Consider the following 23,790-nt stretch of genomic DNA (forward strand, 5'->3'; position numbering starts at 1 on the left):
TGACCTCAATTCTACTTAACTGATTGTTGCCACACATGAGAATCTAGGTTTTTATGTGAAATCTAGCTGAGACTTAATTTTTAAAACATTTTTGGAAATGGTCAGTGGGATTCCAGTTTCCAAGCTCTGCCTTGGGCAATCATTAATCTTGTGGAAGGACTATGTGTCACTTCATGGCTTTCCTGTTCAGAGGAAAGAACTAACTGATGCTGACCAGTTCAAGGCCCTTGGTTCAAGGTCAGTCTACAGGTTAAAAATCCAAGGCAGGGCCCTCCCTGGTGGCGCAGCGGGTTGAAGCACTGTACTAGGAAACTAAAGCCACTTCCGCATGAGTTCGATCCCCGCCTGCCCCGGAGGCGACCACATGGCAGGGCAGACCTCTCCTGGCCCGCCCGCTGTTCCCCTCGGCAGTGTGCTTCATTGGTCTGCCTGTTCTGCTCCCTGCTCTGTCTCTGGTGAATCCTCTCACTGCCTCCAACTCTGGCCTGGTACCCCGTTTTGTAGCAAGCTCATTAAAAAGAGAGATAAAATTCCACAAAAAAAAAAAAAAAAAAAAAAAAAAAAAAAAAGCTCTTAGTGTGGGTGTGGAAAGCAAAGGGAAGAAACCTGTATACAAAATAGAAAAACAAGAACAGTGTTTTGCTTCTGAGGAAACTGTACATTATTCCTGTATCTGCTTCATCATAGACAAAGGCCTTGACAATGACCCATTCCGTGGGGAATGGTGACAACTTAGAACGGTAAGGGTCTGATTAGAAAAGAGAGTGACTATTATTACCAGAATATGGCAACCTCCATAATCCAAAATTGTCTTGCTCCAACTCTCCCAACTCTAATCATGGGCTAAATATATACAAGTGGAATCTACTAACCTGTCTGCAAAACGACTGCTCTTACTGAACCCTGCCCAGAGGGTTTGACCTGGATAACTTCTGTTCCACAGAAAAGAACGTGTTTCCGATAGTCCTCCAAGCTGTGGGATTTCCAGGAAGTGGTATTGTCCATATGGGGCAATGGTGTCTTTGTAACAGGAATACTTTCTCCTAAAGAAGAGTGTGTAATGTTGATTCTGTGTGAACTCAGATTTATTTAAAGCAAATGTGTGGCAATTCAAGCAAGTATACAGACCACAGTTAATCAATCTTAATGCTTATTTTATGAGTTACGGGCTTCTTAGGAATGCTGGCAACACAAGAAGTGGAGGCCTTGATTATATTTCAAAGAACTATTTACAATGCACCTAGTTTTCCTACATCTGACCTACATGGCTTGTTAAAATTTAAAAAGCTGTCCATTAGCAGAATTGTCACTCATTCCCGAGTGCTCATTAAACCCATCACTATTCTAGACAATGAAGACTCTGTAAAGCATGTGTACAGTTATTATTATTATCTCCCTTTCATTCACCGTATATTCTCCTCTTTATTTATTCATTCAACAAATATTTATAAGTGATGATTCTATGGCAGGCAATGTGCTAGGTGTTGGGAAATAATAATGAATAAGACTGACAAATCCTGACCAAATAAAGCTCAAGGAATAAGTAGAAATATACAATATGTGGGATATAATAAGAAATTAAGATACAGTAAGGTGCAAAATTTAGTAGTAGTACCAGGTGATCTAAAGATACAAACTGAACAAGATCAAGGAATATTTGCTGAACAATTAACAACTGACAACTTGAAAGAAGAATCAACACCCCACCCCCTTTTTGCCCCCCAGATTAAGAGGAGAGGAAAGTGTTCTTGATAGACAAGAGAAAAAGAGCATGGCATGTTCTAAAGATAGATGAGAATGCTCAGGCCATTTAGTGTGAGGATAGAAGTAAGCAGTCCTAGAAGTAGAGAGATAAATGATGCCTGGGTGACTTTATCTTTTTCCAGAACAGAAGGTCCTTCTCCAGTATACTGTTGGGGAAGGTGAGTTAGTGAGCCTTTGCATTTGAAAGGTCAAATGCTTGGTCTTTTAGGTCAGTTCAGGTCTGCACAAAAGGTGAATGATAGCTCTGTGGGTGATAACCTTCTATGGCACTATCTGAGTTTTTCTCCAAATCAAGAAAAGGGCATGCACCCAAGTCAGTAGACCTTGGGGAATGAACACTGCTGTCTGTCCTTCCTTGTCTTCTGATGGCCATGCTTTTTATTGCCAATGAGAGAAGTCGTTCTTCTTCAGTAGACTGTTGGGGACTGAGACATAGTGAGCCTTTGCATGAGGACAGTTTTTTCTGGGCTTGCATTTTGCACACTGGGTACTATGGCAACATTCTGGATGAAAAAAAATATGATCAGTATGCAAATCCTCATCACTATCATTATAAGGCAGTTAGATTTCAACACATTAAAGGAGTATTTTGTAATTATACTGAACATATTTATGTTTACTACATTTTCTTGTCTCAATTTTAAATTAAGCAGACTCATTTTTAATGTGAAATCTGCTTGTGTTGAACAATTTAGGAATAGATAATGACTCCCTTTACATTTAGGTGATGTTGAAAAGTTGTGTGTGTTTATGTTTTTTCCCATCTTTTCACCATTTGGAAACAGAAAAATATAACAATCTGCAAACACAACAAACAACTTCTATTTTTGTAATTATGTCTTACTCACTTATTTAGCCTAAAGTATATTTTATAGTGCTTATTCATGACACAATTTTTTTTGGGGGGGGCATGGGGGTGAATCTGTACCTGTGAAGTGAGACATTAACACAAAGTCAGTATCAGAATTGAATTGAATTGGAGTACAGATAGTGGCTTTATATCTATATCTATTACACAAATTTACGCAAATACAAACTTCTGTGGACATCACAGTGTACAAATCAGAGTAAAAACAGTTCACACCATTACTAGAAAATTGGTTTTTTGCTCAGTATGTTCAACTGGAGATTTCTAAAGAACAAAACTCTTATACTGTCATTGTCTAAAGTTTCAACTCAATCTCTCTCTAATGAAATCTATCTATAGAACCAAGGACTGAATGAATCTCTATCATTTGCCAATAGTTAGAGTTATTGTCATTAAATTGTGTTTCTTTTGATGTACATTTAGACATTCACATATTTATCATAAGTTTGTATCATACTCCTCTCCACACAAGCATCCTTTTGATCCAACCCATTGGACAACTAACTAATCACATATTGTATTAGACTTGACTTCTAATTTTGTATTTATTATGGCTTAATTCTTATATTGTTAAACATTTCTTAATTAAATATTTAAGTCTCTATCTTCAAGAATAGCCTGGATGTTTCTCTCTTAATATCGCAGCAGGGGCCTGGTATAAAGGAAGTAAGTATAGTTTGATCTGCTTTGTTAACATTTGGCTCATGTTGGGCATGAAAGAAGACACTCTGTGACAAACACCTACCTGTGAGCATGCCTTCATTTACCACACAGCTGCCATCGATGAGAATCGCATCACAAGGCAAAGACAATTTTCCTGGAAGAGTAAGAAGGTCTCCAGGAACCAAAAGACGGGATTCTAGCTCCTGCAAACCTATACAACAGTAAAGTTTCCATGACTACCTGATCTTTTCCTTAACTTAAAAAAGAACAAGACTGAGAGACTGAGAACTGTGAGCAACCCTTGGCTAGAAGCCACTCTGCTGACTCATCTTTCCTCTCATTTGCAAACTTCCAAAGAACGAAGATTAGGGCCATACTAAAGCATTAAATCAGCAATAAGATTCTCTTGCTATACCAGGGGCAGGGACAATGTTCTGCCCACAGAAGATACTCCAGAGCATTCCTTGACTACTGCTCACTCTACTGTGGCACACCCAGTCTTTGCTCTGGGCCTAGTTTACCCAGGCATCTCTGTTGCCCTGGGTTTCAGCTCCCCACTATTGTTGGGGTGCAATGATCACCTGTCAGCCAGATCAGAGCAAATGGCAGGTGTCCAAGAAACTGTCCACAAGCCTCTCCCAGACCTGGGTTTCAGACAATAGATCAAAATCTTTCCTGCACATTCAGTGTGGGACTATTAGTTGGGAATATCAAAACATCTTAAGAAGGCCTATTGAGTAACATTCAAATGAGTGCTTTATGAGGGTTCATGGAATTTGAAGTAACCTAGACACTGAGTAGCTACAGTTTAATCAAGGGCGGGACAAAATAAAGCACAAGAGGCAGCAAGGTACAAAATCCAATAAGGTGTACATTCTCAAGGATCTGTCCTAGAGTACAGATGAATGTGTGCAAGGCCTTACCTCCTGATATATCTTAGATGCTTTCTTTATCTAACCTTAGCCCCAGTCCTAAGTTCAAGAAGACATTTTCTCTTTGGCATACAATCAACACAGTTATGACTGAATCTACCCTAAAATACTAAGATGCTGAAGAAGGCAGAATGTCACTTACCTTTGCTTTTTACGATGGTCATAACCTGAACTTTGTTGTGACCTTCCACTAGGTTGTGCAGCTTAATGGATTGCTATCAATTGAAAGGCAATGGTTACATTTCAGATAGCTCATATTCTGAAAACTACATGATAACCCATACAGTACCTGCCAAAACTGCTGTCACAGCCAAAACAACTCCTCTAGGAAAAGAGGAGTTCTGGTGTTGATGTTCCTGCTTCCCTGCCCCAACTCCCTACCTGCAGCTGCAAAAATGCTCGTAAGTTTAAAAAAAAGATTTCAATGCCAGAATAAATAATGCACATTCACGGCCTCTCAAAAACTTCTGTTAAGCAACCATGCACACCTTTGCTTCTTAAATATACACCATCAAACAAGGGGAGAACAGGGAGACCACAGCAAGTAATTTGCCCACTCTTTGCCTCTGTTTCCCTGTCTGTAAAACAATAAAGTTGACTTTGATCTGTAAGTGGCTTTCCATGGAAAATTCTGTCAATGTTTAGGCTGTATTTTGGTTGTGTATGGAACAGTCATCCCCTCTATTACGAACTGGTGGGTTTTCATTTAAGTAAGTAGACAGGCTGCAGTCTTGCTGCTCTGTTTGGAATCTTGGTGCTACCACTCACAAGTTGTGTAGCCTAAGTCTTTACTCCTCATCAGAAAGTGGAGATAATAGCAGTATGTACTTTATAGGCTTGTTTTAAGTTCGTTAATGCTTATCTTATTGAATCCTTACTCAATACCAGAGCAAGAACCCAATGAGTATTATTGATGATTAAGAAAGTCATGGTCAGAAAAGCAGTGTCTGAGTGTACCCTATAAAAAGATCTCTGGAGGTGGAGTTCAAAGAGAATGGGAGCAGTCTTTCATAGGATAACTCAGAGGACAAGGAAGCAGCAACGAGAGGGGATGTTGTCCACATAGGTCCCATACTAACTGTCAGGGGCACCATCAACTGAAGAGAGACTCCTTGTTGGGGTGATGGGCATCCCTGGAAGACCCCTCTCTGTAAGGATATCAGTAACTTGGATACTTCTAAGTAGAGTCGGTCTGGACACTGTCAACAATTCCTGAACACAGCTTCATCTAACTCAGAGATACATTTTTCATCTAGATTTTGGAGTTAATTATATTTATCTGTTCTGTTGAAGATTTTTCATGTTACAAGTATCACCAGACTAAGACAAGCATTACACACAATTATGCAACTTTCCTCTTGAGAGAACATGATGAACTCAGTGTTAATATTTATATAGATCAATATGTTATTTACTTCAGTTTTCCATGAGAAACTAAATTTCAATCATTTGAACCAATTAAGTGGACAATATGATATCACTTTTGGGTACACATGCATTGTTCAGAAAGTGCTAGCCTGACTTCCTGAGACTTGCCTATGGGTTTTAATGTTTGATAATGGTGAGAAAGTCAGCTGTGGTTTTGCAGCAGGAATACTGGATTCAGCCAGCACTCCTGAGTTGTTGGTCAGGCTTACCCACTAGCTCATCACCCCATCTATAAAACATCTCACCATATGAGTTCTTTTTTCTATACAGAGATGACAATGAATTAGATCATGTAAAGTTCCCAACATGCTCTACAATGGTGTAATACTGATTTATTTTGCACATCAGAAATTTATTTATAAGCTTCAAATGTCATTTAAGAAATGTCCTGGACATAGAAATGACTAAGGTTATTATTATTTTTAAATAGCTTGAGAACATTAGACAGCTACTATATGCCAGGCACCATTGTAGGAACTTCAGATATAGTGTTTTTGTTGTTGTTGTTGTTTGTTTGTTTTAAAGATTTATTTATTCATACAGAACTGGGGTACAGGCCAGAGATGCGGAGGGTGAGAGGATTCACCAGAGACAGAGTGGAGAGCAGAACAGGCAGATCAACGAAGTCCACTGCTAAGGGAAGCAGCAGGCGGGTCAGGAGAGGTCTGCCACGCCATGTGGTCACCTCCAGGGAAGGTGGGGATCGAACCCAGGTGGAAGTGGCTTAAACTTCCCAGTGCTGTGCTTTAACCCACTGTGCCACCAGGGAGAGCCCTGTTTTTTTTTGTTTGTTTGTTTTTTATCCTCAGAATATCTCTGCAGAGAAAACGTTACCTTCAATGTACATAGAACAAAAAAAAAAAAAAAGAGTTTGAAAACTTTAAAATAACTTGTCACAATCATTTATTTGCATTTATTTAGCTCAAAGTGGTGTGATAGACAGTCAAATCCAGGTTCATCTGACTCTACAACTTTTCTCTTGATGAATATGTTTTCCTAAAGTGCTTGGAAATTGTTATTTTCCTTCAAGAAGATAAATATTCTTTTTTTAAAAATTTATTTGTTGTTTTCTTATTTAGTAAACTCCGTGAATCAATACCATAATAACCTCAACCTAGCTTAGGAAGATGATAATAAACACATTTGGATGGTAAAAATGAGTTAATAATGCTTGACTATAATTCTCGAAGCTCATTTTAGTATAGTGCTGGATTTGTTTTCCCAGACTTTGCATTCTGCGTAAACTCCCATGCTTTTGCTCAGGCTATTCACCCAGTTTTCTACTACCAAACTTTCTAATCCTTCACATAAAGCCCTGCTCAAAAGTCACCTCCACTACATAAGTCCCCAGTCTCCCCAGGAGGAATGAATTTCTCTCCCTCTTTTCATACTGCTCACATTCCATCAATTATCTGTCTGCTTGTCAAGCCTGCCCCGGAATCAGGTTGTTTAAAGAAGAAAGGAATCATACATATATCTACGTATCCCCCCAAGTTTATCATAGAGTAGGCTCTCAGAAACATCACTTTAATGGAACTGAATTATTCTACTTCTTCCAACAACACTGGAGTAGTATAATGTGAACAACCACTTTGAGCTAATGAACTCAGAAACTCTACAAACATGGGTTTCTATGACAACCAGTCAGCTAGGAGAAAGCCAGTGTTGTGATGCCATGATTTTGAAGCTCGATGCCTGATTTCACTAAGCCCCTCTGGTTTCTACAGTCCCTGTGCAGTGGGACTGGGATCCTTTTCCAAGACTAATTTGCATATTGTTATTATTCGGCATCTGTTGCTCTATGTCCTTGTGTTTGCTGTGGCTGAATTTCTTCCAGAGATGAGTGATGAGAGTATTACTTCAGGTAGCTCTTGAGCCTGACTCAGTCATGACTGAGGCAAAGCACTATGGGCAGGGTACTCAGAGCTATTTCTAGCAGCAACTTGTGGAGCCAGCAATGGAATAGGCAGTACAATTCAATGTAAATACAGCTGAGTACCAAGGTTTTCATTCACAACTGCACCAAACTTGTTAGAAAGGGACCACGGCAGGGTGTTTCTCAGCTTTCCTGAAGTAAAATCTCTGTGCCAAGCATATTTTGGGGCTGGAGAAGATACAGGAAAATAATTTAATTGACTCCTGCCAACATTTCCCTTCTGATAATTTTCAAAAGCAGGTATTTGTTTAGCTAAATCTTTATTTTAGTAAATGGTGAAGTTCAGTGCAGCAAATAGGATGATTTGGATATTAGCATTATGAGCTCCTTTCACTCCTGCCAACACTTTCCCAAATTTGCTTTTTATTGCAACAATCATTATGGCTGCAAGAAGCTCACAGGTCACTTTGAGATGCCTCAGAGTACTTGATTTGGAGGCAGGACACTCAGGGCTGAGGTCTACAATCATTGTTCCCGGGAGAGGCTGGGCAGGCCCACTTCACCTGCCTCTGTAGCGAGGGGAAGAAACACTAATGGCCTGTGTGTCACTTTACGGTGTCATTTTTGGTGTGCCCTCCACCAGCGAATCCCTTATGGATGTGGGAGTCCAGTGCACACTGGGAAGTGTATACAGCTATTGACATGTGAGTATTTTGCAATTTAAATGGCAAGAATACTGTTCCCAGAAACTGGCCCATTTTGTATAGTGTTACAAAATGTTTTACAGGTTGGGCCAGATCAATTTTCATTAAGTACTGTGTGCTAATGGAATTAGTGTCTATCCTCTGGCTTTTACTCTTCTCTTCAGAGAAAACTTCTGCAATACTACCATCAAGTTCTAAGTTCCAAATCAGTCATTGACTTGCACATAGGCATGTACAGATACTGTAAAATCCAGAAGCTGAATGTTTAAATTCCATTTAGCATTTAAAATACATATTAATCAAATTATAAGTAGAAAAATATGGTGTACATAATTATAAGAGATCTTTATATTTCCAAGCAAAGCAGGAAACCCTGAAATCGCGAAGGAAAAAACATATGTATTTGGTAAACATTGTAAAGGAATTTTAAGAGAGACTGAAATTGATAGTAAGCACATAGATGGAAAAAGGGTAGACAAAGACAGTATTTAAGTCAGAGAACTATGTGGAAACATTCTAAAAAAAAGTATCAGACATCAAGACCATATTTACTTGGAGCTAATGAACTGCAAATAACAGAAACTAGTTAAACTGGTTTAAGCAGAAAATAGACACTGATGAGGAGGCAGGGGTGCACTGTGAAACCCTGAGCAAGCCCAAAGCCTGAGAATGGTGGACAGGTAACAACTAGCTGTCCTGTTAGTAGACACTTCATCAAAACCAGAAACTAGAAATTCTGTTTGCAAAGTTCACATTGCATACCTTCATCAAATAACAACAGTAAAAGCTTTAGATGCTATGACTTGTTTCCTCCTGTAGCTGAGTATATGTCAGACCTTTCAATTTCCTGGTATTTTATTTTTACTTTGGCTACAATGCTCAGAGTCACCAGAAGGACAGTCTCTTTCCCCTGATTTTGCAGCAGGTAGGAAGGGTTTGCCATCATCAGAATCAGGTTACTGGTCACTGTTAATGCTTTTGTGATTTAAATTAGCTTATGAAAGGGCACTCTCTGGCACTCATTTTTTTTAAAGTCTGCCAGAGGCATAAGTATTAGCTTTGATTTTGAGTTAAGAAGCATTGGCATTACAAGATAAACACAGGCTCAATGATGGATTATTCTGTTTTTTAAATGCCTGTAAACTATGCATAGTATTTCTTTAAAAATAAATTTTAAGAATAAAATACAAAACAAAACAATAAAAACCCAGATGAACAAAAAAAGAAAACTCCAAGTTGTGGTCATGACTCTGTGCTTCAAACATCTTCATTCATTTCTAGGTGCTTTATTCTAAGTCTTTAAATACATATTGCCTTCCTTTCATTTCTCATTCAGCACTTCATAACTCAAACTTTGTAGGCTCTAACACCAGATTAAAAAGCCAATATTAGTCCTAATATTTGTTGAGTAACTAAAGTACGGCAGGAATAAAAGATCTCTTTCAGTTACACTTGTTTAAGTACCTCTGCAACTGACAGAGTGACTTGCGCCACAGCGTATGCTGACCACAGCTGAAGTTCATCTCTCCTCTCATGCTGACATTTGATCCTTATCTCCAGCTGCTGGTGTCCAACTTTGGAAAGGGCTTTCTTCTCTGGAAATACTGCACATGCAGTCAGGTAAATGCTGGGGAGACCAGTATGTCCTGAATGACTCTACTCATTGGTGACTCCACCCCCACCTCCACTCCAAAGCGATCCCAGGCACCTGGGTGCAACCATCATGCCAGGAATCTGCCTTGACTCTTGACTCTTGAGTTCTTGAAGGGGAGATAGTTGGGAACTAAGGGTGGAGTTAAGTAGCCATGCTTGGCATAAAACCAAACCTGTGTGGGTCTTCATTTCACCAGCCTTCACCATGCACTTCAGGGCCATGCTCAGGCAGTGTTACTAGTAAATAGGACATACTGAGCAATTAAAAGCTCCCTCTGTGTGTGTTTGAGTGTGTGTACACGTACGTGTGTCCTGCCTCTTTTCATTTCTCTTACAAATAAGTCTTTTATTAACCTTTCTATGTGTGCCTGGCCTTGGGTCTTATTCTAGTTTTTTTAAAACATGAGGTGAGGACTCACACCCCGGCCATACCATTTCCCTTGTAGGCTGCCCTATAACAAAACAAAACAAAAGAGTGGAAAAAAATGTTCAACCAATGAAGATATTAGTAAAGAGCTGTACTGGGATCTTGGTGTTTGAATTTGCCTTTTGGTGGATTGCTCGATAGCATTAGCAATTAAGCCTTTAGAAAGCATAACGATCACCTGTGATGAAACTGCTAAAAGTACAGCTTACTGCTATTATCCTGAATATTTTATTTAATAGGTCAGGAATTCAGGACTCTCAAATAAATTCTCTCACTGAAATATATACCTGTGGAGTATAGAATCAAACTTAAATTTTTATTCTGTAGTTCTTCCCCTCACTTATACACAGAGATTCCTATATATCATCTGGGCTTCCTTAAAGAAAGATCCACCTGAGTTTCAAAGGAAGACATGGACATTTTATGTCATTTTATGGGAGCCAAAAACCTGATTCTACTGCAAAGACACTCTAGGGTCTGAACAATCTCTTGAGCATCTGAAATTCCTTTAGATGAATGATGAAGTTTGAGTCAGTTCAACAGTTCAGTAGAGTTGACAGAAGGACACAAGTACCATTGTCTCTGTGTCTAAAAAACTGTACAGTCAAGTTTTAAAATATATACCCACCTGCACTGAGATATCTTTTTTAAGGTTGCCTCCTGATTCAGTCTCATAAGTCATAAGCAAAGTGACAGAATATCTTCTAGAAAGATGCTATGCAGAGCTGAGACTTAGCGAGGCTGTGGAGGTATAAGTAATATCCTGCTAATATTCTATTTCAGAATGTATTGTTTTATCATTTCTATGGCTGATTTTCTTTAACGGAAGATTTTATATTGCTATAAGAGGAACAATAATGATAAGGGAGAATGATTGTGAACCATGAACTGATGAACATGAATGAAAAAGTGTTTGCATTACAAAAGAGTCTCAGAATTAGGTGGACAGCCTTAGAAGGCTTGAGATATAGGAAGAGAAGTGTGATTTTCTTAGACTTGTGCTCTGAGTAAGACTATGCTTGCCTGAAAAACAGATGAAGCGGCTACTGAAAGTTAAACTGGAGTTCAGAATGGGACAACATTTAGGTACAAGGGGAAATAAAATAGCACATCTCGCACATGAAGGAACACAGATTGATATATCTGAATTAAAAGAGCCAAAGAAAGAAGGTTTGGAGACAGATGAAACCCTGTGGTTGCGACCATCTTTTGCTTCTAGCTGGCCCTCCCTGAATCCGTTGTGAGACACTGACACTGGGAGATATTGTTGAGCACAGAGAAGGTCCAGCTCTTCATCTGAGATCCTGGACCCTGAAGGGAAAGTAAGCCTGAGCTGCCATGTCCATCTTTGCCACAATAAAGAATCTCTATGAATACACAGTCTACATTTAATAGAACATTTTTCCCTCAAACCATAATTACTAGAGAAGTGAACTTGTTTGGTTACTGTTGCAATTTGAAGTTACTATAAAAATTTTTAAATAAATCTCTACTCTCAAGTTCAACAGTACTTACTACATCACCAGCAGATAATGAATAGCTTGCAGGTCGGGCCATAGACCACGCTTTCAGGAGCACTGTCATAAGCAGGGTTGATACAAGAGAGAGATATTTTCCCAATACTGTTTGAGTGCCTGCAACCATCCATGCTCAGAGTAAAAGGAACCCTGAAATTGCTTATGTGAGTTGCTCAACTCAGCTCAAATTAGGTTTTTATCACTGCTCACTGAAAGAGTCTTGAGTAGGAGGCACAGTTAGACGCTGCCTTTATCCAACTAAAATTATGGCTACCATCAATAATCCAGGAGAGCATTTTTTTTTCCACATACTCAGACACAGCCTGAAGTCCTTCTAGACATAGCCTTCCATTGATAATCAGCATTTGCAATAATGCTTAACTTTACTGGTATGTCGGAAGCCCACCTGCTGAGATCCCAGATTCAATAAGCCCTTTTTTGTTTTGTTATGACTTATGTTTAACAAAGCTATTCTTTGTTCTCAGTGGAAACTCAATAGGTTCCACTTCTAGTGCAGCCAGAAGCTAAAAAGAAACAACTATGATTTCAGCTCTTACCTGTCGCAAATCATACACACTTAAAATAATGGATAAAACAGACAAGATGATGATGGCCACAGAATATTCTATATAACCTTGAGACAGCCACAGAGTTAAGGTGAATGCTTGGAATGCATAGAATGGATTTAAAACCTGTGGATACAAAAATAACGTTTAGATCACTTGCACAGATTTTAGTAGCAGTCTATATGATGCCATTTCTTTATAGCATGCTTTTCCCAATTTTTACAAGATACATCAGCCTCTATAACAATTCGCTTGGAACTTCATTAATTTTAGTAGAGGCAATGACAAGCACATAGAATATGATGTGATAGAAACAAAATTATTTTAAGCACTCAGAGCCACGCTCAAAAATTGACTGTTCTCAATTATTTTGAATTTTCAAAAATATTTGACCAATAACCAAATCCAACAATTTACTTTTTCAATCAACTTTACCCACATTGGAGGAGAAACACATTGAGTTTCTTTTTAAAATAAACTTCAATTTTGAATATTTTATTGCATTTTTTTCCATATAACTACAAATTGCAGATTTAGTCAAGATTGTAATGTCAGTAAAAGACTCCACTTTTTTTTATATAACAGATTATTTTTACATCATTTTGTAAAAACATTTTTTTTTCCACCTCAATTGTAATCCCCGCGGGTTTCCCATCACCATATCACCCATGTGCCATCACCATAATCCCGTGTACTTCCCTCTCCATCCCCCCATTTTTGATCCCATTCCCCACTCCACCCCCACAAAATGTCTCTGGTATATGGTTGTTCATTATTTTTGTTATTTTCTCGCCTGGTCCATTATACTCCCGCTATGAGTGAAACCATCAAGTATTTTTAAAAGACTCCACTTTTATTCACATCATTTAAAAATAAATACTCTTTTGATCGGAGGTCTAAGAAAGTTCCCCTGAGGGGCAGTCAAGTCTGCCTGGGTCTTCCCTTTTAAGAAGGGAAAACAGTGAAGAGAAAGAACTTCCCAAAGCTGCAGTGAAACTTGAGGGAGGATTCCATTCCCAAAATGGTCATCTGTGCATGTCTTGTTTAGCCCCTTGAATACACCTTCAACTTTTGTATGCCTCCACTTTTATTCCTTAATGTGGGTCCTGCTGACTCCTCCATTAATAACCATAGCTGGAGGGTAAACCCAAGGATGCCAGAGAGGTCATGTGACCCACATGCACCAGGGGAATTACAGAGATGTGAGCAAAGCAGGGCACATTACATTGCCTTTTTTTTTTTTTAAGACTTATTTATTTATAAATAAATAAGAGCTGGGGTACAGGACAGAGATGCAGGGGCAGTGAGAGGATTCACCAGAGACCAAGTGGGGAGTAGAGTAGGCAGATTGATAAACTACACTGCTGAGGGGAGCAACAGGCAAGACAGGAAAGGTCTGCCGTGACTGTGGGACACGAATCTCATGCTGAAGTGGCTTGGGATCGAACCCATGCTGAAGTGGCTTGGCTACCTTCATAGTGCTTCGCTTTAACCTGTTAAATCACCAGGAAGGGCCCTGCCTTTGATAACTATTATCTATCAGATGAAATAATAGCTAATATCAGTGCTGTTCTTTTCTACTTCCACTCTCTATAATTCTTTAAAATATATTAAGTAAACTTGTACTTGAGTCCTGAAGATGAACTGATATCTGACTAGTAAGTTAATGGGCTGTATCTTAACAGTTTCTTAAACCCTTAGATATATTTTGTACATTAAAAAGCTTTAGTTCCTTAATGGTTTTTATTATTTCCCTTTAAAAGAAAGTTTTGTTACAAATTATAGCTCTTGTATTTGGGCAGCATCAAATGCTCTAATTGTAGATGATGCATTAATGATAAAGCAATTCTGGGTTTATATAAACTTAGTAGAAAATTGGCTAAATACTTCTTATAGAAAAAACACCACCATGATAATTAATTTAGCTCTCTTATTCAATGTGAAGAAGCAGTTTTACATGCTTTGTTTTCTATTAAAAACCTATAAAGTGTCATCGCCCCTTTCAAAATAGACAAAATTGACACCTGAGGAAGTCTTTGGTCACTTAATAATGTAATTGTATAAATTTAAAAAACAGCTTTTGACAATGGGGGAGGGGAGACTGTGTCTATGAGGGAACTCGGTACCTTCCATTCAATTTTTCTGTGAATCTAAGACTTCAGGGGAAAAAAAGCCCAATCAAACATTTATTTTAAAAAGATAAAACTGTATTAAAAGAAATAAAATGATCACTGTCGCAGATCAGAAATAGAATAGGAACAGTCAGTATAGAGTGGGGACAGATTTGATAGCCATACTGGGTTCCAGACAAGGTCTGAAGGGCAACAGCAAGAAATTCACTGTTAGGGGCAATGATAGAGAAAGCCCCAGAAGTATAAGGAGTAAAGCCAGAGCTTGCAGAGGAAAACAGTAGTAGAAGAGGCTCCCTTGCTTACTGGAGCAGAGGCTGAGCAGAGTCACAACCATCAAAGTGGGGAGTTGCCCTAATCTTGCACCTACCAGACTCCAGAGAAAGAGCCCCAACCTTCAATATTGGCTCAGGTTCTGAACTGGGGACTCATGAGGAATAAGTAAGAAGCAGAAGAATCCTCAAAAAGGGATACTAAGCAGACCGAAAAGGAAAACAGAGGGGAAATTTCACTTAAGATGAGTTCGCCAAAAGTAATAATAGTAACTTCAAAACACACAAGGAAAAGAGTCTTAAAGGCAAAACAAACCCACTCATAAAGGAAGAAGTCACTGGTAAGAAAATAGAAATAACAGAGAAACACAAAAAAGACCATACTGAGATGTTTGAAATCCTCAAAGAGCTCATAGCAATAACACTGCACCATCACCACTACTACAAATTCCATCAAAAACTTAAGAAAACAAAGAGAGATGAGATTATGAAACAGGATCCTGTCCCTCACACTGCAAAGAAATTTTTAAAGTGTTTTTAAATTTTAAAAATGTGGATATTGAAAAGGAAAACTTAGGGGCCCTCCCTGGTGACACAAGTTAAGTGTAGCACTGTGAAGCTACCTGCAGCCGCTTTAGCAAGACTTCCATCCCCAGCCAGCTGACCCAGATGGCGCTGCAGACCTCTCCTGACCTGTCCACTGCTTCCCTCAGCAGTGTACTTCGTTGGTTTGCCTACTCTGCTCCCCTCTCTATCTCTAGTGAATCCTCTCATCTCCCCTGCACCTCTAGGCTATATCCCAGTTCTGTGTGCATAAATAAATAAATCTTTAAAAAAGAAAGAAAACGAATCCTTAGAATCCTGGAATAAAACACACACACACATATCTAAATTATAAAAAGAAAGAAAATCTCAATATACATGAAAGATACAGACAAAGCAAAGCAGGAGTAAACGAAGGAGGTTGCATGCAATGCAGATGATGTTTATAGCCAAGTATTCATGTGTGTTGTCAAGGTTACCCTGAGTACTAGGAAGAAAAATGTAAAGGCAGGGTCACATTTATTTTTCACAGGGAAGTTACCTGTTTAACAAGAAGTTTCCATATGGGCTGAATTTCCACCTCGATGGCATTGGGCCCGCACACTAATCTTCTGTGGAAGAATGGCCTCAATTAATGTCATATGCTCACTGATAGGTGGATAGGTGGCTACAGGACAAATAAAGCAGAGGCCACTTCTCTTCCCCTCAGGGGCTTTGTGCAATGAGTGTGCAGGTCCTAAACTACTACTATACTTTTAAATGATAGTGCATGATGGATAAAGTTGTTTTTCAGGTTATAAAAAATATCTTAAATACAGTATAACTCAAGAAAGTGCTAGCATTCCTTTCAAAATAGGCCAATTTTGAAGTTACAAAGGTATTCTGAGTGACTTTTTAAATAATTTGATTGTATGTTAAGAGCAGCTAAGAAGACAGAATTCCTAGAACTCTCAGGCATTCTGGCTGGTTCTTTATGTTAGAGATGGTGTCTACCATACCTGGGTATGCTTGCCTGCAGCAGCTGGAACAGCCTGAGCATATGAACTCAATGAGTGTGGGAATGACTGAGCTGACAAGCTGGAAGGGCCGCATGACCTCGTGGCTGACACCTATACACCTCACTGTGCATTAAACATGGAGCCCTTCTCCTACACAGCATTTCATAGTTTACAAAATTGTTATCAAATACTTGTAAACACTTCATCTCTAACAACCATATCTGTGCATGAGACATCTGAGATCCAAATGAGCTAGCATTGGCCTCTATATTTGTTCCTTCTACCTCAAGCCAATACACCATTTCTGTGCCTGGCTGCCCCTCATTTCATACAGGTCTGAGTTCAAAATAATACCCCTTTATTGGATTCTTCCCCACTAATTCTCTTTAAAATAGCTACCTACCTCCTCAATCACATTCTGTTTATCTCTGTAAATTACACCATTTTTTTTTATTACAAAGTTTATTTTTACATCATTTTGCACATTTTTTTTTCCATCTCGATTGTAATCCCCACGGGTTTCCCATCACCAAATCACCCCTTGTGCCACCACCATAGTCCCGTGCATATCCCTCCCTTCCCCTCCCCCCCCCCGTTTTTGATCCCATTCCCCACTCCACCCCCACAGAATGTCTCTGGTATATGGTTGTTCATTATGTTTGTTATTTTCTCGCCTGGTCCATTATACTCCTGCTATGAGTGAAACCATCCGGTATTTTTCTTTCTCTTTCTGGCTTATCTCACTAAGCATGATCTTTTCCAGCTCCATCCAAGTTGCTGCAAAAGACATGTGTTTCTCTTTTTTGGTTGCTGAGTAATATTCCATTGTATATATGTACCACATCTTTCTAATCCTGTCATTTACTTTTGGGCATTTGGGCTGCTTCCATGTTTTTCCAATTGTAAATAAAGCAGCAATAAACATGGGGGTACAAGTATCTTTTTCAATCAGTGTTTTTGTGTCTTTTGGGTAGATACCTAGGAGTGGGATTGTTGGGTCGTAGGGAAGCTCCATGTTTAGCAGTTTGAGGAACCTCCAAACAGTTTTCCATAGTGGTTGTACTAGTTTGCATTCCCACCAGCAATGCAGGAGAGTTCCTTTTTCTCCACATCCTCGCCAACATTTGTTGTTGCTAGTTGTTTGAAGATGTGCCATTCTCACTGGGGTGAGGTGGTATCTCATTGTGGTTTTAATTTGCATCTCCCTTATTACGAGTGATGTTGAACATTTTTTCATATGCCTGTTGGCCATCTGCATTTCCTCTTTGGAGAAGACTACACCATTTTCTTTCTGGTGCATTTGATAGTGTGAAACTGCCTTTAAGTTTTACATTATTAAACATGCAAATGTCAGGCTGTACCCGCCAATACAATAAGCTCGCAGAGGACACCAATATATCTTGAATGTTTAAAATAGAGACAATACGTAAGAACACACTCAAGAATTCTGTGTTAAATAAATGAATTCATGGAGGGAGGAGCTTGGTGTCCTTCTCTCTAAAATAGATTTGATAATGCATTGCTATCAGTAGCTTGAGACAAAGATGTAAATCTTTATGAGCACAAGACCTAGGATGACTGCTACCTTTGCAATCTTCCCTACTCCAGCAGGTACAATTAACTATTTTCCTCCAACAATCCTTCTTTACTTATAGCACAAATTTCTTTGAACTACAGTAAAACATAAGGTTACATATCTTACTCCTCAAATTTCCTAGAAGCTCTTAATGGCAGGAATGAAGGCTTTTAGCTATTTTCTGGCTTCCAGAAAGACTAAGGAAAGTTTGTTTTCTAGATAGAGAGTGATAGTGAGTATGTTCTCTAAATATTGGAATTAACTATGAGGACCTTTGCGACTCACATCTGAACACTGTCTCCCCTAACAAGACTGAAAAACTAGTTCATAGCCAGACTGTGAAAGGCCAACTAAGGAGCCCGCCATGTGCCCTCCACTAACCCTTTCTTGTGGAATGATTTCTGCTATTACTGGCAATAGAACCTCAACTGCCATGAAGATTGACATCCCATAGACCAATATTTGCACAGATTATCTTAGGGCTCAACAGCATCAAAAATGAAGCTCAGCCCATCACACCCTGGGCTACTTCAATTTTTCTACTATTTCTTGCCTAAATAGTAGTGTTTTCGAGGTTGTGTACTCATTTCAATGTCAGCACAAGTCAAACAAAACTTTCAAGGACATAAACCAATGGTCGAGCAATCGGAAGGAACATGAGATTCAAGAGTGAGTCACATAAGGAAAAGTCCAACGTACAACAGAGATTCCATGCCCAGACTTTAAAAATCTAACTGGCAGGGAGACGAAGCCTTAGATTTATTTCAGGTAACCCTACCTGGAAACAAAAGGCTGAATAAAATTAAGTCCATTTGCCAGTATTCATCAGAACAATGCTTTGGAGGCAAAGATCCCTCTCTCCAAAGGCTAAAATAGCACACAGAGAGGCCACACTGACCTCTCTGCCTCCATCCCAAGAAGCTGTCAATAGCCCCTTGGCAGAGAAGATTAGTTTTTCCCAACAGTTAGCACTAAGCCAGATGACTGCATGACCCACTTACATGCACTATAATTTCTAGGCAATAGATTTAGAGTTTGAAAAAGTTCCCAGATGACTTTGCTGGCCAGTCCCCCGTCACCCCTAGCATTCCTCGTTTATAAAGGAAGGGAGACCTTAAAAATTCACAGATCCATAGGCTGTGACATTCAATTGCTAAGATGTGGGAATGGTTATACAGTAAAACAAATATGTGGGTCTGAGCGCCCACCATAAAAATAAATAACAAATAATGACAAGATTGGCATGCTTTTGAGAAATTGTTTTCTGGGGGGAGCTATATTTTAGCAGTGCTCATGCCAACTTCTGTTCTTCAGTGAAATATTTATGCCAGGAAGCTTCGTTTTACCAATGACATAAAGTCATTTTAGTTCTTCACATTAGTCCTCACCTGTGACCTTTCCATTTCTTTCATTTCCAAGTCTGTTTTCTAGATAGAGAATATCAGAAAAAGGTTCTTACAGGATTTCATGTGGTGTATAAGCTAAGTGAGGGGCTTGCAGTCAGCATTCTGGAGGAAGTTCCTGGAGCATTTTCAGGCATGAGGATCTGGAAAGCAGAGCACCAGGGGGACACTGGGATGGAGGTGGGGGTACAAAGAAGCCACAGACAAGATCTCCCTTGGGAGCCCAGGACTTAGACACACTGGTGCTGCCGTAGATCTTCTGTCTTTAATAGCCCATTGGAGTTAAGTGATTTTACACTTACAGCACACCAAGAGCCAAGGAGTCCTGGGTCCAACAAATCCAGTTTATTATAAAGAAGATGCTGCTCTCAGTGGGTCATTTAATTTTTCTTAACTGCCCAGCTCAACAGTTGTATTTCAAAGTAACTTACTAACTTCTAAATTAAAACTGAGTTGAAACAATCTTATGGCTTCCAGAAAGACTGAGTGAAGTCTCTCTCTTCTACACCAACAAATCCTGTCTTGTTCCTTTCTCAAACATCTGAAATGATAGGCAAGGGTCTAAGTGGGGTTGTCTTCTAGGTATGGTACTTTCAAACTTCATGGCAGATAAGCACAATTTCTTTTCTGACTCTTAGTTCCTGAGAAGTAAGAGAGTTGAGTTTTATACAGTCCTAATCTTTTTCTCTCTCCACTCTCCTTTTTGCTTATTCTTTCTCACTCTTCCAATATTCTCTCTTCTCCTAGCTTCTACTATTTTGAAACTGAACATTGAGGACAAACCTACCCTCTTTTGCTACTGAATTTTTTGTTCTGGCAGAACAAGGATGCAGTTTTGCCCACTGGCATGACAAAAGTTGAGAATTAAGTCTGTTCCTGCAGAGTCACAGACCTGGGGTGAGCCAGTCTTCCCAACTCCGCCTTCAGAGATGTCATATTCATGACTTGGTGTCACACTCAACACATCCAACTGCTTTTTCTTCTAAGGAAATGAATAACCAACAAGTGGCAGTCTGGAGCTACACACACACACAAGGTGCCTGCATGTCTTCTGCCAGAAAGTTTCCCTTCTATTTTTAGGAAGTTTAACAAGGAAGTTGAGAGCAGGGTGGGCTGTGGGAAAAGAAGATGAGAAGACACTTGACTTAAAATTGTGTCAATAAGGTGATTACCTACGTGGATGTGGGTAAGGAGGGGTGCTTTCTTCCATAGGGTGCTTTTACCACAAGATAAGAAAATTACCTTATCTGTGGACCTGTACAAGACAGACAATAAGATGGAAGGTTGTGTACAGTCCAGGAATAAGTGAAGATAGGAGGAGGGAACCGCCTGGCTTGGTTCTGCTGCTTCTCTCTGAAGCTCTCTGACAATTTTTCTCCAGGGTACAGTTATCTCTCCTGATATACTGATTTGCTTTTGCTACTAAAAAGTGAAACTTGTATAAATTCAAGCCTTTATCCTCTGTGCTGGTTGTTAGGAAGCCAGAGGAGAAGGCCATACATAGACATTCTAGTTTTCTATCACCAGAGATTTTTGCTACTATTTCTTTTCCTTTATTTCTCATGTTATGCCCTTGGTTTATTTTTTTTTTAATAAGTTTTGTTGAAGTAACACTGTTATTCCCTTATAGATGTTTCAGGTGCATAGCACAGAATTTGACTCTGTATTCACTGCATCTTGTTCTCTATCAAAAGTTTCATTTCCACCACCAGGCACCAACTTTTCCCATTGTACCAATGCCTCCTTTGGTGACTACCAATCTGGCCTCTATATCTAAGAGTTTGCTTTTGATTTCTTTTATTTGTTCATTCACTCTGTTTATCTTCCACAATATGAAAATAATCATACAGTATTGTCTTTATCAGTTTGATTTATTTTACTTAGTATTAGTAGCTTCAAAGTCCATTCATGTTATTATTGCAAGATTAAGCTTTACGTATATGTGTATATATGTGATAGATGTATATATGTGTCTGTGTGTGTATATACACACACATATTTTTTTTTTTACCCGTGCACACCCTTTTGCCAATGAACACTTAGGTTATTTCTGTATCTTGTCTGTTGTAAATAATATCATGACATTGCTTTCCATGCAACAAAGTACAAATCTGTTTAGTAAATTGGTATCACTCAAATAATCAAGTACATTTAATTTTTTCAAAGACCTTGGTCTTACACTAAAAAATAAGGGGAAAATATTCCAGTTAACTTATTTTTTACCTTCTAAATAAATAAGCCCACAAGATAAAAAGTGTTTGTATGTTCTTAGGCAAATTGCTTCCTTTTTTCCTTTTTGTCTGTTGACTAGACTGTAAAGTTATTTATTACATAGACCAAATTTAAATTTAATTATGTATGATGTTTATTAAAGCTTGTCACTTGATAAATAAGGACAAATGTGAGGGAGCTACTCCAGTGGGAAATCTTTCCTTGGGAAATGGTTTCTGAGACAGAATATATCTTCATTTATCAACTAGATTTCCTAAATGTCCTATATCAATCCTTTAAATGTCTTGTGCTTAATGCTATTAGACCAATATGTTTTTAATGCCTTTGAAAACTTTTTTGTATTTCAATGTATTAGGCACTACATGTGAAATCATAAATGATACCATTTCTAGGGCATTTTTGCAATATTGTCATAGTCTTAGCTGCCTGGTTCATTTGTCATAGTATCAGGCAGAGGGAAAACTTAAAAGCAACCACAGATCACTAATTCTCAGACTTGGTATGAATAAAAATTATGGAGGTACTTGCTAAAAATGCAGTCGTTTTCTCTTACCACTATCCCCTAGCTCCTACCTACTAAAGTCAGAATTATGGGAGTAGAACCCAAGAAACTATATTTCAAGTATAAGACTGCTTCTTAACTGGAGAATTGGTATTTCTGCCTACCTGAAGAAGGTGAAGCAGCTAGTGTTCCTAAAATTGGGAAAGAAATGAAGGTGATTATTTAAATTCTAGGGAAGGCTCTCAATAATCCTCTTTCAGATTCATCAGGCTTCACTATTTCAAATTATAGACAATGGAAAGAGGCTGTCTAGATCACCGTGAGTTAAGGAGCAACACAAGAATTTCCTAAGCTATGTGCATCTGTAGATACCAATCTCGTGAATGTACTATTCCTGTCTCTTTTGCTCTCTCCTCAGTGAATGTCTCTGAGACAATGACATAGTTCCGTATATCCTTAGCTCCATAGCACTCGGGAAGTGCCTGGCATGCTAGGGACACTGAACTAACAGATGAATGAGTGCCTTCTTTTATTCATTCTTTCCACCAATATCTGTTGAATGCCTACCGTCAGTAAGGGTCTGTTCTGGGTGCTATAAATATGGTGGTGAAAGACACAACTAGCTGAGCAAATAAGGTCCTTATTGCCAGGACTGTTCTCCATAGTAAAATGTTATCATAACACTGTCTTTTTTTTTTTTATCTCTCAGAGGATATGGAGGATTAAAAAGCTGATGTTTATGAAATGATTTATAAAAAGGTTTTTTTGAGGAAAGAATAAGAGACAACACAGAAAGTCTGTTCTATAGTCCTGAGGAAAAAAACAGATCAAATGTTATTTGATTGCAGTGTTCCTTCAGTCTTTTCTTTTTAATAAGCTTTGCTAAGACAAGAACAATTTAGAATGTCTCTGATGACAGTAAATGAGCTGAGATTATATGAAGAAGATGAAACATTAGGCCAACAATTCACTGATGGGAAGTCATTTGATACTTCAATTTCTGCTGACAGAGATCACTCTCAGCGAGTACATACATAAACCCTACCTGATCTCTTGTTCTTCACTCGTCAGGCCCGATCCAAACGTATGATGGATGTCATAGCATGAGTTGCTGTCTTCCAGCAACCTAGGATACAGTCAGAACAAGGAATCATGTTTCAGTTCAGAACACTGGATTAATTGGCATCCTTCCCTTTTATGCTTTAGTAATGAAAATAAGTGGGACTTACCCAACTTTCTGAAACCTTTTCTCCAAATTGTCCCAAACATACCGAATTTTCTGCACTTGGATGTACCGCAACTGTAATTACAGATGTGATAGAACACATGTTACACAAGTGTACAAAATAAAGCCCCAGAGGAGGTGGCGGTGTCTAATATACTTCCTCACAAAGCTCTCACTTTCCTTGACACATGGCTTAGCTCCAGCCCAGAAGTCGGAGATTTTATCTAATATATTCTTCTCTCTTTTTAGCAAAACATGCCATAATATTGCACTCTTAAAATATCACTTGCTTTTTTTTTTTTAAAGATTTATTTATGCACACAGAACTGGGGTACAGGCCAGAGGTGCAGGGGCTCTGAAAAGATTCACCAGAGACAGAGTGAGGGGCAGAACAGGCCAAATGACTACTACAATGCTGATGGGAGCAGCGGGCGGGTCAGGAGAGGTCTGCTGCACCACGTGGGTCACCTCCCCGGGGATCAAACGCATGCCGAAGTGGCTTTAGTTTCTTA

The 23,790-nt window shown here is 38.9% G+C and overlaps 1 protein-coding gene across 1 annotated transcript in view; it reads right to left on the reverse strand.

The window, feature by feature from the left end:
* Nucleotides 1–23,790, reverse strand: part of ATP13A5 (ATPase type 13A5) — a 93,357-nt gene that overhangs the window by 50,232 nt on the left and 19,335 nt on the right. Inside the window, exons 5-11 of the mRNA XM_004675412.2 lie at nucleotides 23,283–23,353; nucleotides 23,099–23,179; nucleotides 15,884–15,953; nucleotides 12,390–12,524; nucleotides 4,370–4,442; nucleotides 3,378–3,506; nucleotides 873–1,043 (exon numbers count right to left, since the gene is read on the reverse strand). Coding sequence (XP_004675469.1) covers nucleotides 873–1,043; nucleotides 3,378–3,506; nucleotides 4,370–4,442; nucleotides 12,390–12,524; nucleotides 15,884–15,953; nucleotides 23,099–23,179; nucleotides 23,283–23,353 — 730 coding nt within the window. The remainder of the gene's footprint in view (nucleotides 1–872; nucleotides 1,044–3,377; nucleotides 3,507–4,369; nucleotides 4,443–12,389; nucleotides 12,525–15,883; nucleotides 15,954–23,098; nucleotides 23,180–23,282; nucleotides 23,354–23,790) is intronic.

This window comes from Condylura cristata, unplaced genomic scaffold (assembly GCF_000260355.1).
Source record: "Condylura cristata isolate star-nosed mole 26May11 unplaced genomic scaffold, ConCri1.0 scaffold00003, whole genome shotgun sequence".
Classification (NCBI taxonomy): domain Eukaryota; kingdom Metazoa; phylum Chordata; class Mammalia; order Eulipotyphla; family Talpidae; genus Condylura; species Condylura cristata.